Source organism: Gadus chalcogrammus, chromosome 9 (genome assembly GCF_026213295.1).
Source record: "Gadus chalcogrammus isolate NIFS_2021 chromosome 9, NIFS_Gcha_1.0, whole genome shotgun sequence".
NCBI classification, from domain to species: Eukaryota; Metazoa; Chordata; class Actinopteri; order Gadiformes; family Gadidae; genus Gadus; species Gadus chalcogrammus.
In genome coordinates this window covers 13,777,836-13,796,717 of record NC_079420.1, presented here as the reverse complement: position 1 = coordinate 13,796,717, position 18,882 = coordinate 13,777,836, and the positions used below count along the sequence as shown (strand labels likewise).

At 47.0% G+C, this 18,882-nt stretch overlaps 1 protein-coding gene across 1 annotated transcript in view; it reads right to left on the bottom strand.

Moving 5' to 3' along the window:
- Positions 1-18,882, bottom strand: part of LOC130389557 (UPF0606 protein KIAA1549-like) — a 34,914-nt gene that overhangs the window by 6,516 nt on the left and 9,516 nt on the right. The window contains exons 3-13 of the mRNA XM_056599388.1: positions 15,949-18,030; positions 15,732-15,820; positions 14,961-15,120; positions 14,543-14,673; positions 13,314-13,491; positions 12,880-12,939; positions 12,384-12,529; positions 9,121-9,298; positions 6,901-7,085; positions 2,721-2,944; positions 1,323-1,459 (exon numbers count right to left, since the gene is read on the bottom strand). Of these exons, the coding sequence (XP_056455363.1) occupies positions 1,323-1,459; positions 2,721-2,944; positions 6,901-7,085; positions 9,121-9,298; positions 12,384-12,529; positions 12,880-12,939; positions 13,314-13,491; positions 14,543-14,673; positions 14,961-15,120; positions 15,732-15,820; positions 15,949-18,030 (3,570 nt within the window). The remainder of the gene's footprint in view (positions 1-1,322; positions 1,460-2,720; positions 2,945-6,900; positions 7,086-9,120; positions 9,299-12,383; positions 12,530-12,879; positions 12,940-13,313; positions 13,492-14,542; positions 14,674-14,960; positions 15,121-15,731; positions 15,821-15,948; positions 18,031-18,882) is intronic.

Genomic DNA, 18,882 nt, shown 5'->3' with positions numbered 1-18,882 from the left:
GGACAGTGATAGATGGTGAGAACGGCAGCAGCATCAAGTGGCAGCAGAACAGCGGAAACAAGACTCAGGCAAGCAGCTGCTAAAGGTCAAGACTGCGGTCTAGGGGATGGGTCATTGTGCTAGGAACGACAGAGGAGAAACTCTTACCGATTCTATTTTTGCCTGCAAAAAAAAAAAGAAAAGGAAAGAAAGGACACAGGAGTTAAAGTGAAGGGGAAGCAGAATGACAAGCTAAGAGAGACCAAGAGAATTACATTTAATGGCCATGTTGTACATGAGTGCAAAATGGAGAACTCTGTTCCCTTGGGGATGAAGAAATGAGCACAAAGTTTAGCAGAGTGCTACCTCACTGGGTTGTGTGTATAACTGTGAAAACAAAAGGAAACGGATAGAAAAGTGGAAGAGGAATAGGGAGATAGAGCGGGGGGGAGAGAAGGGGAAACAGGGAGAGGAAAAGGGAGAACGAGACCGCCGGCAGAGTAGGGGGGGGGGGGGGGGGGGCTATGACTCATCAAAGAGGGTGAAATCCACTGGTGATCAAAGTGTTGTGTTTATATCCCACCGATTAGCTGCAGTAGATTCTAATCAAATAATTAAAAAATTACACAGTGTGACAGGATGGGCACATATCCCAGGGATTCATTGTTGATTCAATACGTCATATTAAACAGGAGGGTTTATATAACACTTGTTTCTGTGATGTCTACACAGTGTGTACAGCATGTATGGTGTGGTTTTCTTCAGATCAGGGGAAACCTTTGAGTGACTGGGTGAAGAGGGGGTGAGAGGAGAGAATGGGGCAGAAAGCTGCTAGGCTTGTAGCTCCAGACTGTGTCTTGGCCCTGCTTCTCCATGCTACACCGGGCCTCATGTCACTCCAGAGGCAGGCCAGAATCCATCTCCAGGCTGTCAGATGCACTAACAACAGCCATTGCTCTCTTATGTTCCCTACTTCTCGCCGGTCGGCAGACTGCACAGACCCATTCATTTACTGGCCTTCCAGTGCCTCTCACTACACACATATACATATCTATATAGAGAGGGTAAACTGACAGATATAGACAAAGCCTTTTCTTCATTTCCTTTCCCAAAAGTTGACCTACAATTGAACTCTACTCATATTATTGTCTCTTCTGTCTGCAGGCCATATCCCCACTCTCTTCTATTGCACAGACAGGCACAGTCAGGCACACTCAAACACACACACACACACACACACACACACACACACACACACACACACACACACACACACACACACACACACACACACACCCCTCCCACACCTCTTCCTATGGCCACTCTTGCCATTGTCACGTTACCGTTTGCAACACTGATGGTTGTTTTGCGCGCCTGCTTGCTGTCGCTGGGCGTGACCTGTCCTCGCCGTGGATCCTCCCCTGAGTCCCGCCCACTGGAGCCGTCGCTCACCACAGAGTCCCCGTCCGACGGCGAGATCCTGCTCACACGCACACACACACACACACACACACACACACACACACACACACACACACACACACACACACACAGTCACACACACACACACACACACACACACACACACACACACACACACACACACACACACACACACACACACACACATTCACACACACACACACACACACACACACACACACACACACACACACACACACACACACACACACACACACACACACACACACACACACACATGAATAATGGAAAACGTGAGAAACTCACAAACACACTTACCGTCAGTGTCATCCATAAAACATCTCTTTTAGCACAAGTGTTATCCGTGGAGCTATCTATCTAGGAAATGCCAGTTTGGAAAACGCAATGCTTTCAACTGTAACTCTGGCATTTCCAGTATGCATGAAGGAGGCCTCGAATATAAATATATTAGGTATTCAATTGTGTTTTTTAACAATTTCCATAAAAAAGAAAACGCTTCGTACCACATTTTAAGGCTATATAATATCTCGTTATCACTCTAGTAACATTTGGAGAACTGTTTTTTCAATTTGTTCCAACTGATAAAGATTATTAGTTACCCAGCAAACCGGACGGTATATAACATGAATGACCGGGAGTTGGCCTGCTGCATCAATAATTAATCCCTGGTTCTGTCGGGAGCTTTTGTGTGGCCGACCACTGCTCAGACTACTTTAAAAACACAGTTGGGAACAACAGCTCGAAATCTAAATAATAGCATCAAGAGGCATCTCTGCATCAAGGCGAAGGACAACAAAACGAATGGTACTTTGAAATAGGTGAATGTACTTGGATGATGAATATAACAACCGCATAAGCAGGAACAAACCGTCCTTGCACACTAATAGCGCATTTAGTATATTGTTATGTTGAAACCCTTCAATGGTCTTCAAATGGCATCATTACTCTTGTATGGAGCACATATAACCAGAAAACCAATTTGTCTGGTTATATTCATCCCTTCATTGGTTTAAGATTCAAGATTCAATACTGCCATACAACTCTGTACAAGTTGCTAGGCATTTTTTTCAGTGTGCTCATGACAGTACATATCAAAGACCCACAAAACAAGACATAGAACATAGAACATCCCACTTCATACAAAAGATGGGCAGATAAAAAAGGAAATCTCTAGACATAAGACAGATGGCCTATCTAAACCTGGCTGTCGGACGAGCCTTGCTTCATCTAAAAGGATGAAGCAAGCATCCTTCTAGATGGACCCTCCTCCCACCCACCTCTCCCGCCGGCGGCCACTGAGCGACGCCTTGACGGAGGACACGGACGTCTTGGACGTGGGGACGGGGATCTCCCTGTTCTCGGGCGGGTAGAGGCCCTCTTTGCCCGGCGCAGGGTGGGGCCCCTGGGGTTCAGGCTCCTGGACCACCATGAGGTCGTCCTTGCCGTGCTGTCCCAGGTGCAGCTTGGCAAAGTCGAAGCCCTTCACCGTGGGGGCTGGCAGCTGAGCGCAGACGGGAGGGAGAGTGGTGTTATTGACGTAATGTTCTGACGCAACGGAAATGTGAAGGGAGACAGACAGACGGACTGACATATACGCAGACAGAAGGGCAGACTGCCAGCCAGTCTGAACGACAAGGGAGCACACCAAGAGAGAGAGCGGAGAGAGAGGGAGAGAGAGAAAGAGAGATGGGGGGCACGAAACTGCTTTGTGATTTCTGAGTCAGTAGCTGACCACTGTGCCTTTGCAGGAGAGGGATTTACAACTGTGAGGCTATTTGAGTGTGAAGCCTTTGTGTTGCTGAAACAGCCTTCATAGTGGTGAAAGGGAAAATGATATATGTGTGTCTTTCAGTTAGCAAACATTTCAGCATTCTTTGTTCTCAGTACTCAAATCAGCATACAATGTGATCGCTTTTGGAATAAAAAGAGGAATATGATGCCAGTGTCAGAGATGACATAAATGTCAGCACGACTTTTTATGTGTTAGTGTTGGACTACACACTTCTTTCCCTCACTCTCACAGAATATGAACACGTTGAGCTTCTGCAAGGCAGAAACACTCCCAGAAATCAATACCACAGCTATTTTAAAGCACACCATTCACAAAACTAATGCTCATCTCCTACACAACCACTAGTTATGAATCACCACGCAGCAGAATAGAACATCCCTCCCAGGGGAAGGAGGGGAGCTAGGCGGATCCTACTGCTTCATTCATTGCATTATCTTGATGCGCTTCAGCCTTTCCGATCACATCTATTACTACGACTGTATCTATTACTGGGCGATGATGGCCCGTTAGAGTGCGCAGTTCATCCCGCCCATGTGTATTAAAGCCCCATGAGCCGGTATCATGTTGCCGACACGGTGGATTGACTGAGCCCAGTAAGTAGCCATCATCATCTGGGGGAAATGTCGACTATCCTAAATGGGTGTGCTCTCTGAAAAGGAGCTCTGGTCGCTATGACGACAGAGTGTACCTCCTCCTTGGCCTTTCGCCCCGCGGAACTAGCTTTGTACCGCGAGTCCTCTTCCCTCCTGGTCTTTTGACGGGTTCTGGCAGTGGGTGTGCGATCTTGCACCGGCTTTTCCACCCCAACTGTATTTTTCTTTGTTTCCTCTTTTCTCTTGTCATCATCCTCTTCCTCATCTTCTTCATCCTCATCTTCCTCTCCTTCTTCTTCTTCTTCTTCTTCCTCCTCTTCTTCTTCTTCCTCCTCTTCTTCCTCGGTGCTGATCTTACGTACGGCACGTTGTGGTACTGGTGGTGGCTGTTTGATCCGTTTGGTTAGAAGCTCATAGCCCTGGGTGAAGGCAGTGATTGTGGGGAAAAAAACATGGTGAACTGCACTGCCTAAGCAAAGGTCAATAGTTGACTATAGCTTTGTGTAGATCTAAATGAAGAAAACAAAGGAGCTAGGGGTATCTAGGCTACGCTAGGCTGTGTTTTGAACGTCATACTACATTTAACATGATAGCATCTGATACTCCCCTCAGTATTTGCATGTCATTAATAAAGCATTAGGTATCAAGTATCCAGTATGAGCTACAGCTAGAGTCGGGACATCTACAACCAAGTGGATAGTATTTGTTTTTGTGGTTGGAGTCTTGGAAAAAGTTGGTAGTCGTTTGTTAAGTCACTTAAAGGTACATGGTGTAGTAATTAGTGGAGGCATCTACTGGTGAGGCTACAATGGCCTGCACTGGCCTGTAAGGTGCCAGTAGGTATTACAAAATGATGTCATCGTTTACGACAGCATCAAGCAGCCAAGTCTCAAGTGATGAGGGTTTTTTGATAGATTGATCAATTGTATTAAGTTATTTAGTCTATAGGACTTTAGGTCATAGCTTACACTTAAAATTGCATTTAGCCATCTATCCCTATGTAGCTAAAAAGAGGTTCTTCTAAGGTAACAAAAACACAAAGATTCTTATTCTTCAATTTCTGCCTAGACTATTCCACAAGATGCCAGTATATATTACCTACACTATTAATGAATGGCATAAGTTAATATAGAGCCAGTATGTAATATCAGTGTGGTAGTAAATGTAACACTGCACTAGCAATGTCTTCTACTACGTCTACATGCTACCAGATACTATGATGTACCTTCCCCCGTTCTGCTTCCTCCTCCTCTTCTTCCTCTTCTTCCTCATATTCCTCCTCCTCCTCCTCCTCCTCCTCACTATACCCTATGCCTGACTGTGGAAGTGTGGTCTTGGACTCCCCGAATGAGCTTCTGGACTGTGTGTGGATGGAGACAGCACCGGTGTGTTAGGGAGAGAAAGGCTGAAAATGGCTTGAGGACTAAATTCTGTTTACACTACAGAGGAGATGCAGAGGTCTCTATCTCTCTCTCTCTCTCTCTCTCTCTCTCTCTCTCTCTCTCTCTCTCTCTCTCTCTCTCTCTCTCTCTCTCTCTCTCTCTCTCTCTCTCTCTCTCTCTCTCTCTCTCTCTCTCTCTCTCTCTCTCTCTCTCTCTCTCTCTCTCTTTCACTCTTTCAGCATAAACATAGACAGTCTGAGTCACACACCTTCCACTGTCCGCATCTGGACATTATTACTGAAACTGTATTTATGGTAGTTGACAGGGTTACGACGTGTCTTTCGTGACTTGCTAAATCCTCTCCATGGGGGCCCATGAAGGCCAGTGGGATGGGATTGACTGTTTTGATTAAAGTCATCAATCATGGGGTTTGATCCAAGTGAATTAGATAAGACTGATTAGTAACCCATCAGGTCGCAGTACCAACCAGGTGCAAGTGATTGGTGATTAGTTTGTGTGGCAAAGCAGCATTACCTTGAATTCTTTTGGGCACATTAGAAAGAGTAGGTGTAATAACCAGTCAGACATGGCACTGTCAAAGATGAGTGATCTGACCGTTTGGTGGCTTGTTAACACCATGGAAGTTACCAGTGTTTTCCCTTCTGTTATCAAGAGGTGCGTTGAGGGCGGCTGAGGACAAACAGCCCAGGCAGGAGATGGATTAAGCACTGTATCTAAGCAGAGTGTTGGGCTGCTTGATATTGGATTGGAGTAGCACACTCCACTGATCTCATCCCGATCTCAATACATTTCACTTTGTAATGCGGATACTAGGTCAACTTGAAATCTAGAGTTCCTAGTCGAGTTCATTGGTTCTGGCTTCTGGTATTTTAATATTCATAAATATTTTATGATATCGACATGAAGGCATAATATAATTTAAATAAAATACATAAAATATGATTGAATGTAATCTCTAGGTTGTTTTCTATATTTCATCCAGAGGAAACGGAAAGGTCTCCTCTCAACGTGTAACAGTATTACAAGCGAGTAGAACCCTATACCATACATAAGTCCTACATGTTTCAACAATGAGGACCCATGGGGGGAAGTGGGGCCATGGGTGGAGATGTTGGAGATAAATCCCTGGTACGGGAACAGACTCACAGGAGCCAGGGCCCTTGATAACAACTATCTCTCTGTTCTAAATAAAGTTGGAGAATGGACTGAATTGGCTGTCAAAACCACTTAAGATAACGTCTGGGGAAAAAAGATAACAGAGAGTGAGAGGGGAAAGCTAGTCTATGGTGTTGTTGGTACAGACATATAACTGAATTAAAAAAACACAAAATGTATACGAAGCCTTACATGTCATAAAATATACACTGGACTAAAGAAAGTGACAGTTGAGAACCAGTACACATCCCACTTTTAAAGTAGGGTTGCTCCGTTAATGAAAAAAACCTCACTCAAAACACCTTCCTCACTTCAAAAAAACCCAAAGATATAAAGAGCGACCAGCCGTCCTATTGAGAGTAGAAAAGAGCTTTAAAGAGCAGAAAGTGTTCTTTCTCTCCCTTGTCGTGGTTAGATACACATAGGGAGAGCGCATCCGAACACATCCCCTGGGTGGATCCAATGCGTTCCCCAGGCCTCTCCCCTTGGGCTGGAGGTCGGGGAGGGACAGTACCTTCTGTCTCTGCTGGATGGAGGTCATGGCGTCGGGCTGGAACTCCAGCTTGTCGGTGCGACAAAGCTTCCAGTAGAGGATGGAGACGATGACGATGACCACCAGCAGAGGGACGACCACGCCGATGACGATCCACAGCACCGTGTTCTCCGCGTCCGGGGGCTGGGACGCGACCTTCTCTACGGCTGGGGGAGGTAGAGGGACGAGTGGGAGAGAGGGAGGGGGAGAGAGGGAGGGTGGGAGAGAGAAAGTGTATGTTGACGGCAGGGAAAAACACAGAGACTAACCGTTTCTTATTTTCTTTTCATTAGAGGTTTTTTTCGTTTGAATGCCCTGAAAGGTCAACCTCTGGTTTGTCTTGGTACGGTAAATCCTTAATCAAAGCCTTGATGGAAAACAATGTCCCAAGTTATGTCTGTCTTGCCAGGCTGTTTTGCTGTTTTCTAATCGTAACCCTAAATCCAGGTTAAATAAAAAGAAATAAGGCTGTGTGGTAACAGCATGGGTGATGTCTCTAAGCCCATACTGCCGTGATCCTTCATTAGTATCGTAATAAGCCCACCTTCCCTCTTCTGGGGTCCTTCGTGAGGAGACTCCTGGCTACAGTCACTAAGGTGGCTGTCATAACTCTTCCACCCTGTTGTTTATATATTTAATGGGTAGACATTCAGCTCGAATGCTAATTCGTCGTTTCATTGGCCATCATACATTATATCTACATTTTTAAGTGGACCTTAAGTAAATCAATACATGGACTGCATTTTTTAGCCACAACTACAGCCTGACAAGTGGTTTATATTCCAACCTCACTTTCCTTATAGGAACCAATAGATTTGCTTGTCCGTAGAGGTTAGGGTTTAGCTAGTTTCACAAATCAAGACTATAGATGAACAATCTAAAATCGTATGGCAGACCAGCTCAAATGGGTTTCGGTTTCGTGCTTGGAGGCAGGGTTCTGAGAGGATCTAATTGGCTAACAGCGAAACCAAACTCGGACAGTACAAGTAAACTTTCGGTTTACACCAACGTTCTCAGTAGACATGACTGTAAAGGTTTCAAATCAACACTCTGTAGAACGGCCACTGTAGAAATGCACACATTAAAATCCACTCCTGAAATCTTAATCCTCTTTTGAAATTGTGTTTCTCTTTGGTAAAATATCTTGATAATAAAACAGGAATTAAGGCATAACAGTTGTTGAGTTCCGGCCTAGGCTCTGTGCCATCTCCCCCATAAATCCTGCTATAACATAGTAGGACTTCTTTATCCCGGATTAGGGTTAAGATAACCTCCTCAGGGAAATATACTTGATACTTTCCAGGAGGTGACAAAGGATCTCTGATGACCCGCTCTAACTCCAACTGAACATTTAAACAATCAAAGAAAAAAAAAATGTCGCTCTTTAAAATGACATTTTGCACAGCCAATCACAAAAGCTGGCTCTAACATCTTACATATAACCACTGAGCTGTACTGTGTCTTTGTACTATAGCCTTCTTGGCCAAACCAATTAACCTTGTGAAGCCAACCTAAATCTTGCTAGCTGACCTCAGGTTTTGCGTTGGGAAATTAGACTTGAACCAACCCGACGTGAGCACTTTGGCTCCTCACAAAATTGCCGGATCAGTGAACCAAAGCGAAGGTTGTTGATGTTCACGACGCTCCGATTTTTTAATTAAGCGATGGAAATAAATTTTTCATCAATTTAAATGCAAGCTAAAAAGGTTGGAGTTCAAAATGGCACTCAAGGTGTTTACGTTGGAAATAAAGGATCTGACTGGCTGAAGCTTATCCAAACGCAAGAAAAGTTAGATTGAGTGACTGCTGACTTTTCAGACTTAATGATCTGATTCTGGTCTGGCTGTGCGAGGCTACCAACCAATGGGATTGCCCCATCAATCACAAGACCACAGGTCCAATGTCTCACCTCCTCATAGCTTCACTCATGCTCTTGTTTTTCTGAAGTCTTCGCCAGCCTTCAGAGAACAGGTAATCAGTCCATCCAGACAGGGTCAACAGCACGCTTTCGGACCAAATGAAAGCATCCTGCCGCCCCAAATGTCAGCCATTGGTCACGTCTGGACTTTGTGGCGTTCCCATGTGTTTTTTGTTACCATCTGGATTCACTAATTAGCCCGTTTACCCAGAGGTACTCTCTCATGCGTGGGGAGAAATGTGTGAACCTGGATCCGGCGTGCAGTGTGTGGCAAAGGTACTCACGCTGTGCCAGGATGCCCTGCACTCGGTGTCCCAGGACGATGGCAGCCCTCTGCACGTCCAGGCTGTTCAGCAGCTCGGCCGACTGGACCGCGGGCACCCTCTGTCCGCTGGGACCCTCCACGAAGTACACTATCTCCAGGGGGTGGTCCGCTCCCGTCAGCTCACTGAGGCTCACCACCTGGGGGTCAGGGAAGAGGCAGGGAGGATTGAGGGAGAGTTAACGAGAACCGCTCCGTCCGATCATGATCATGATGAGTTATGATGACAGAACTGCACACGCGCGTGCACACACATGGTCGCGTGCACACAAGGGTACAATCATATCGCAATGATGACCTTGCCCTGGAAGCATGGCTGCAATACACATCTTTATGCTAGCTCCACAGTAGTGAAGCAGCTACTGACAAAGCAGTTTTGTGGCCCCAGTGTCTCTTTTTCTTTCTTACTTTCTATCCCTCTCCCTCTCTCTCTCTCTCTCTCTCTCTGTACTCCCTTGTCTTTCAGTCTGGCTGGCAGTTGTTTTTGTTGTATCATGTATTAGCTTTGCCTCACTGAGACTCTGGGTTAGATATCTGGTTTCATTATTTAGATTTCAATGACATCATTAAATATATAGTACTATCTACTTTACTATACACTATATAAGCATAAATCACAGTATTTATTGAGCAGTAGGGCTTGTACATCATGACGTCACATTACATTGACCGCCTCCATTTTGGAAGCATAGGAGCATAAGAATGATAATAATGATAATAGTAATAATAATAATAATAATAATAATAATAATAATAATGATAATAGTAATGATGGTGTTTTGGTCCTTGTTTAGTTATTCATTACTTGTCATAATGGGGTGAAATTGTCGTGTTTGAAACTGTCTCAGTGTTTCTCATGTGAGACATTGCGAAACAAGGTTTTGAGTGGCTAAGGATACTGTACATTTACGTTTATTTAGGATTTAACATTAGTACAACTCTATTGAGTACTCTCAAAATGGCTAATAACGCCAACAAAAGATCCCATGATGCATTCTGATGTGCAATACCTGAACAAAAGAGGTAGGGTGCTCACTTCCTGGTGCCCCTGTGTTTAATGAATGGAGCTTGGCTTCCTGTCTAAGATCTTAGAATCACACAAAGCCCAAAGGGAAGACAGCACAATGGGCATTACTCAAATCCATTAGCTATGTATGAATGATCTTTTATGTTGTTTAATCTGTGTTTATATGATGTGCTCCGGGCAGCCTGGGGCACAGGACCTTACTGAAGTGACTAAGAAGCAGGTCATGCCTGGATTGAAAAAAGGGCTGAGCGGGCGTTTTTCATCCAAGGTTTAATTTGGTCATTGCAGGGTTAGCGACGCAGAAAGATCATGGGTGTGAGCGGTGGCTATGCTACAAGCTTCCAGCTCAGAGGCTCAACCTCCTATCTGTCTGGGGCCATACAGGGACCAGCCACAAGACTATGTTGTTTCTGTCACAACAGACTGACAAAATACGCTTGAGGTGGCTCCCTACAGGAAACACATTGTGTGTGAGAGAGAGAGAGAGAGAGAGAGAGAGAGAGAGAGAGAGAGAGAGAGAGAGAGAGAGAGAGAGAGAGAGAGAGAGAGAGAGAGAGAGAGAGAGAGGCAGAGAGAAAGAGAGACAGATAGAGGGAGAGAGACAGGGAGAGACAGAGAGAGAGAGAGACAGGGAGAGAGGGGCAGAGAGAGAGAGACAGATAGAGGGAGAGAGACAGAGAGAGACAGAGAGAGAGAGAGAGAGAGACAGATAGAGGGAGAGAGACAGAGAGAGACAGAGAGAGAGAGAGAGAGACAGAGGGAGAGAGACAGAGAGAGACAGAGCTAGGAAGAGAGAGAAAAGAAAGATGGCATAGGAATAATTCAGTAGACCGTAAAGCCCCTCGAGTGGTGGCCACAGTATCAGAGAGAAACACTTGGAGATGAGCCTTTGAAATGCAAGCAGGAAAATAAACAAATGTCGAACAAAGCAACGTCTTCAGTGACAGGGTTCCCTGATGTCACCGGGAAAAAACACGGGCGCATGATTGGTATCGCATTAGAAAGCAAACGTTAATATTCATGAATTTCTAAGAAATAGAGGTTTCAAGTGCCGGCGTTGCTAGACGTAGTGCTCTTCTGGGGAACAGACCCTGCATTACTTCAATCACATGCCTGCTGCCTGTATGACATCTATACCTAGATATAATCTGCTATCCAATAAGCTATTTGAACTTGATGCAGGTCCGGTAAAAGGAGTCTAGTATTAAGTATTAAAATTAGTCAAATAAAAGAACTGCTCTTAGCGCCACAAAATATTCCCTTTTTGCGCTATCCTTCAGATATGTTACTTTTTTTTACCTATCTGGGTTAGTTGTTCATGAATATGCCAAAAGCGAGACAGTATGTTATGCTTGGGTTGCTTACACAGACCAGCATTCAGACATTCATCAATCTTACAGACAGCTGACCCTGTGGGAGGAGAAACACACACCCACTGCCAGCCTGGGCGCAGATACTATGTCCAACCCTCTGTTTTCACACTACCTCTCCCCTCCTGCACCGCACTGCCGTGGACTCGAAACTCTCTCGCAATCCCTGCTTAGTTTACAATGACCGCCGCTGCAGAACGCAAACAGAAATGATAATGATAACGTATGCTGTCTCAGCATCTCTGTGGCCGAGCACAGCCCTCAGGGGAAAACAGGATGTGAGCGAGGAAAGAAGGAAAACGGAGCAGGCGAGGGAGAAGAACGGGCAGAATGGGATCTGGTGAGACGGGATGAATGGGATGTTGTCGCTGCGACGACCCTATCACGTCGCCTTTAAAGCCCGACGGAGCAGGTGCAGAGGACACCCACAAAAGGCAGATGCTGATTAGTAAAGCAGGGAGCCTTTCGGTGGCTCTGAACACTGCTGCGACACAGACATAATGAGCCCTAAGTACTCACGCTAGCTTTTTTAACAGAGAACTCAATCCGGGGATTAATGATATAAATGGTGCAAACAAAAAGAGAGGCTTTAACCCGATTTAGTGAATAATCCTGAAACAGGCCGTTCACGCTTTCTTCGGTTCAAGTGTTGCGCAACGCCGGGAAATTGTGTAATCGTCAAACAAGCAGCTTAGGTTCATCGCCCACGCAACCTGACATCTTCCAGACAAAATGCAGTAATGTAGTAAGATTGGGATATTCAGTGTGGGCTATCCGCAGGGCTGTGATCAGTGAGGTGAAGGGGAGAGAAGGAGAAGGAGGCAGCACCTGAACACTGCTGTTGCCCACAGTGGTGGCTCTCTTCGCCCGCCGCACCGTCCCCATGGCCTCGCCCAGCAGCTGGGCCAGCTGGCGCTCTATCTTCGCCTGGAAGCCCGGGTCACCCACCCTGGGGTCCAGCACACCGAGGAGCACTACGCACACACACACGCACACACCCACACACACACACACACACACACACACACACACACACACACACACACACACACACACACACACACACACACACACACACACACACACACACACACACACACACACACACACACACACACACACACACAAGAAGCTTTTATCTATATCAGCTTGCAGTGACGTCAGACACAATTCATTATGAAGCCGATAGGGGTTATAGTCGTTGTGGTCATGGACGTATAGGCTGTGCACGTCGGGGATCAAACCCAGTAGCTCTGTGTAACATCACCATCTGCCGCCCATTCAGTAGGTGGGAAGGGGGGGGTGGGATTGGAGTGTTCTTTACCTGTTCTCAACCAAGAGGATCGAAGAAGCTGTGTGGTGTTGAGCTCTGCATAGTGGAACGCTGGAGGGATACGGAAAGAGAGGAAGGTTGGTGCATTGCAAATAAACAGAATGTGACTCACAAACCATCGTGACCATAGGCATGAATGGTTACAGACTAACAATCCTTGTGGATGAATTACTCAATTGAATAAATTATATATCTTTTAGATATGTAGTCTTGTTGGCAGGGCACTAGATGGAGTTGCAGAATATTAGCTGAAAGGAACAAATTCAAATACTTATAAATTGCAGTAAAAGTACCATAGGTATCAGAAAAATGCCCTGGGGCTTCTATTCATTACTGCCAAATGGTACATTCAAGGCAAATATGAAAATGACGTTGAAGATCGATTGGTGAATGAGTGAATGAATAGCTGCCGCAGAAAGACTCACGCTCGGCTATCTCCAACACCGGGAAGCCCATGTAGTAGCTGAATTCCACCATGGTTAGCCTCAACAGCAGGTTGGTGACCTCTGACCCAAGGAGGTAGCCCCCGGGGCCCCGCACGGCGAAGAAAATGTTCACTGGCTGCTGTTGGCGTTCGGGGCCAGCCATGGTAATGTTCACAATCTGAAACACGGTTGAAGTGTCACGATTTAGCAAGGGACCAAATAAAACTGGGCCATTTCACATCTGCTTTTGTTGGGTCCCATGACACATTTGTAGTTACAGAGGACGGAAAAAAACCAAATCCTGAAGGTCGCTTTGATTGGTAGCCCACTAAAACCAAAGCCGTTAGACCAATGCTACATTTACTTGAATCAAACCACTAAGACGTGACCTAGACGTCATGGATATAAGGAGTGATAAAGAAGGCTTAACAGGCCATGTGTGTCAAAAATATATTGCCTGTGAAGCCCTTTAAGACTGCACCTCTGATTAAGGGCTATATAAACTGAAATGAATTCAATTGAATTGATAAGAAACGATGGCCGCAATTCTGTGACTGAATCAAGTAAGTAGGATAGTACACAGGTTCCCTCTGACAAGACGGGGTTGGCTGGGTTCTCAGTACTGCAGCCTAGCCTGCAGTTGTTTCCTCACTGTTTCCAGCCTCTCGTCCTGTGATGAAATCCAAACGCATCAACAGTTGTAATCAAATAGAGCAGCTGCTGTTTGATGCGCTCCCCCCCCCCCCACCAGCCCAATCACAGCTTCTCTCCGCTGCTGCAGAATCACCTCCCACTACTGGTGCGCTGGAGGCCGTCTGGGCTTCTTTCGTTCAACAACACAACAGCTAGAAGGGCTTCGGCGCGGCGCTGTCTGGGGTTTCTCTCAAAGAGAATGCACTGGTGAAACACTGTCGTTATTTTGCGCCAGAGGAGCTGCCTTAGACTTCTATCAATGGTACAGGCCTCGCTTTCAGGTCAGCCCGCCAATGGTTTCCAGCAACGACGAACGATGGTGTGGTTGGCCCGCTGATAAAAACAAGTCACGTTTTTTTAAGCACGCTCGTGTAAGTATAGAACGTCCTCAGACTGTGGGTTCAAACGTTTAAATAGGAACACGCAGAATAGCTGAGTAAATGCTTGTTTGGTGGAGCCATCTGCCTGAGGTCGGGGAGAGAGGCGGCCACGCTCCCCTCTCCGGTCCCTTCCGGTCGGCTCCTCCAGCGACTTACGTGCACCGTGAAGTTGGTGGACTCCTGCGCACGCCGCCGCACTTCGGCCAACGCCAGGGTCAGCCCCTTCTCTATCCGCTCGCTGAAGTTGCAGGCCCGTACGTCCACGTTGCCCGGCACGAACTGCAGCACTGCACACAGAGTCACGGGACGGGGGAGAGTCAGATCCGCTGATGAGAACGATACGGCGCACGGCCAAACATTGCAGCCATCGCTGCATTAAAATCAGAAGTACTGCGCATTCGTTTCTTTATCCCAAAAAGATGTTTATCTGGAACCGATTTAAATACATAACAATGTACAATGCTGGATATGATAGACTCTGGCCTTATCAGCACTAGCTATTCTTAGACAAGCCAACAGAGTCAGTGGTTTCGATACGCAGATTGCAAGAGGGATTTGTAGGCCAGACGTGTACCTGAATGGGCCAGGTACTTATTGTCAGGCAGGGTCCAACCCGGAGCCACAGACAGGAAGCGGCGGCCAGACCTTCGCAGGGCGTTGGTGACAGCTATGGCCGTGTACACCACCGGGCCTGATACCACGCGGAAAACAAACTTGGGAGGAGGCACCAAAACCTATAGGAAAAACACAGGTAAAAATCAACAACAGAGAAACGCACACATCACTGTCACGCTAAATGATGTCCTGCTTCTTGCTTGTATAAGCAGTATTTTACTCTCGGTATGATTGCAGGCCACTGTTTACTTTCGTGAGACTAGCTGGAACTACTGTTTGTTTATCACAGAAGAAGCAGAGATAAAAACAATTTTGTCGTCAGGATGAATATGATCACAATCCCATGCTCTTTCTTGTCCATGCGTATATTGAGACACAAACATCACATGCACAAAAACAACAGAGAACAGACATGTCTGCTCCAGCACAGTGGGCCCAACAGGGAGGACGATTATGTAACTTCACATCAAACATCTGTTTAGCTCCAAGGTTTCACTGCGAAAAACAAACATCTGAGCTCAGTGCAGCCCAGCGCCGTGTCTTGCATTTGTTTTTACAACAATATTCCTGCATTAATATGTATCTTGTGATTATTTTAGCAAAACAAAAAAGTAGAAAACGAACACACTATTGTGATTGTGTCATGATATTATACCATGAATACCGTGGATCATAACGTTAACGTTAAAATATATTTTTGTTGTGATGCTGTAGAGTCACAGTACATTACCTGCAGTTCAACTGGTTTGTTGAATTCACTCTTCAGGATGTCCCTGATCTGGGTTTTGGCATATCCGACGGTGGCCCCGGAGGGGAAACCTTTTGTGGAGGGGGGGGGGAAATAAATTCCTATTCCCTTGCTAATCCTTTTACGAAGAAATGTTCATGAAATATAATAAAAACACAAGTGAATAAATAAATACATGAATAAAACAATGCAAACATACCGACTCTAACTGCATACGCGGGGTTGTCGATGCTGCAGAGATACTGCCTCGCCTGCGGTGTCGTTGCCGGGCTCTTGCCCGTAGTGACCGTGGTGGTGCTGAGCGTGGTGACGGCTTCAGGTTGACCGGTAGTAGGGATAGACGTTGTGACGTGAGGAGTAGTGGCCGCGGCAGTGGTAGTAACCGGGAGCATGAGAGAGGTCGTGTTATCTTCAGCTGAAGCTGTCGGTGTCACAGGATGGCCCTCGGTCGGCTCTCCGCTCACACCCTCGTCGGCGATCATTATGGGAGGAGGCGACGTGTCGTCGGGTGAGGGTTCCATTGAGGACGGTTGGACGGTGGCGTTGGGAGCGGCGCTGACGGTAGTGCTGGGAGTGGCTTCGCCTGGGGCAGGGGTGTCATCGGGGGCAGGAGTGTCATCGGGGGCCGGTGCGGCGGAGGCGACGGGCGTGGGGGCCGTGCTAGCGCTCAGGACGGGTGTGACGGAGCTAGCATCGAGGGGGATCGTCTCCGTGGTGAACCAGTACACGTCCGACGGCGAAGACGAGAGGAGGACGTCGTCGGGAAGCATGGCTGTGGCGTCGGCCAGAGCGGACCCGGACTCGGTGTAGTAAGAGCTGTCCGACCCCGCGTCTGGTGTGGGGGCCAACTGCGTTGTGGGGACCTCTGCCTCCCAGATCGGAGAAGCGTCAACAAAGGACGGAGAGGTCGCGATGGAGGAGTGCTCTGACATGCTGACTGGCTGGAGACCCAGCGCTGTGTCGTTCACCGGGCTGGTGTCGTTGAGAGGCTCGTAGCCCGCGTAAGGTCCCGAGGACTCCTCCTCGGCCCACGCGCTCTCGTCCGTTGGCCCATCGTCTCCGAACAAAGAGGTGTGCATGTGGCTGGGGTCTACTGTGAAAGTCCTGGTGGGCACCAAGTGTGTGGTGCTGATGGACATCTTGGACACGAGGCCGGAGATGGTGCCGTTCCCCCTGAGCTCGGCGCCGGTGTTCAGGCTGGTGTTCTCCTTGGTCAGCTGGGTGGTGTAGTACTCTATGCTGTTCATGTCGGGCAAGAGGAGGTCCGTGGCTTGGATGGTGAAGGCCTCGGACCAATCCTCGTCCAGGGCTCGCGTGACGTCACTCTCAACCGGGGGAGTGGGCTCAAAGGCGGGATGGACGGAGGAAGACAGGGGGGGCGGATAAACGGACGTGGGAGTACCGGCGGAGGTTAGGGGCGGGCTGAGACTCAGAGATGGCGACACGAAATGCGGGAGGAAAGAGGACATGGTCACTCCGACCCTGGTCGGGAAGGACGTGTCGTAGCTCTCTGAGGCCGACTCCTCCAGGTCGTACATGTCCGAGGGCAGGTTGGAGACCAGGGCGTAGTCGTCTCCCTCCGAGCCCAGGAAGGACATGGTCTCCATGTACTCCCCGGAGCCCCAGTCCTTATCCATGGTGTTGGTAGGGAAGATGTCTACGGGTAGGGCCTCCGTGGGTTCAGATAGAGCGGCTGTGGGGTGGGGGCTGAAAAAAGGCAGGTAGCTGGGGGCCAGCGTCTCAGTGTCGCGCTCTCTAGAATTAAGTGGGGCTTTGCTTTGGTTTTGTGTTGGTGGAGATTCATCTACGTTCTTCTGGTCGGAGTAAAGGTGAACAAGCTGTGGCCCTAAGGGAGCTGAGGGTGTGGAATTTGATTGGGGTGGTTGTTTTGATATCGTCACAATGGACCTTTTCTTCAACAGATCCCTTGCTCGCCTTGATGAAGGGCCCTTAAAATCCGGACCCGATCCGGGCGTCAACGATCTGAGAGCAGGTGTTGTGCGAGTTAATGTCTGCTCAGCGAGTAGTTCACTTGAGGTAAAGGCTTTGGGGTTTTGAGAAGGTGAAAGGCCCCAGTGGGAAAGTGCCCTGTCAGCAGCATCAGAACCAGAGTTTAGTGTCGGCTCCTGTGGCTGGCCGTCGGAGGATTGTGTCACTGCAGTAGATTCAGGGTCTAGCGATACTGCAGTGAAGGAGACTGGTCGATTTTGAGGGGAGAATCGCAAGTTTGGGCCGTCAGAAGGCAAACTGTCTGCTGTGAGGGAATCCAACCAGTGTTTGTCTGGAACACAGAGGCAAAGCATTCATTTGCAACAGAAAAATTGCAAAAAACAGATCAATGCGATGTCAGAATGAGAGGAGGGAAACTAGAATATTCGGTTTTTGTGGAATATTACATCAACCCTAATCAATAATAAACAAATAAGTAAGCAGAACCGACCACAAAGACAATAAACTGTATTTATGCAAGGTGAAATTATTTTGTTCCCGTTTAGTATTCATCTCAAGAGCAAAGGGTGAAAGAGTGATTAATAGACTGCGCAGCACGTCCTGTAGGTTGAGGAATATTCATTTTTTACATTATTCCCTTGCCTAAAATATGGAATGAAACTTTTGTCAGACCAGTTACTTCTACAGCTACATAATTTAATTAACTTTAATAGAATGCGATGCAAAAGGGTAAATAAATAAAACAGCAACTTTGAGAGTAGCATAGCCATATTTTATTCATTTAATAACCCATTCTATGTTATAAAATAATGAAAACAGGTGATCTGCTTGTGTAAATATTTTTTTGCGAGACGTAGGGCTGCCCCTTAAAGAAATGCAGTGTACTGTCCTGATTTTACTGACCTTCTTCACTTGAACTTCAGCTAAGGGTGGGGCAATTATCTACTTCAGGAAACTAGACTCAAAAGCCTTTAAAGCACTTGAAAATCTGAAAGGGGTAACATTTGGCAGGGGACAATCAGTAAAGCCTTACTTGTGAGGTAATTCAGTGCTGCCAAATTTGGTCCTGTTGATGAGGTATAGTTTATAACCCAATTTGTCACAAGCATGACAGCCTCCATGTTACTTGACATCATGGATGATCTAATCTGGACGCTGCCATGATAACTAAAGGCAGTCCCAA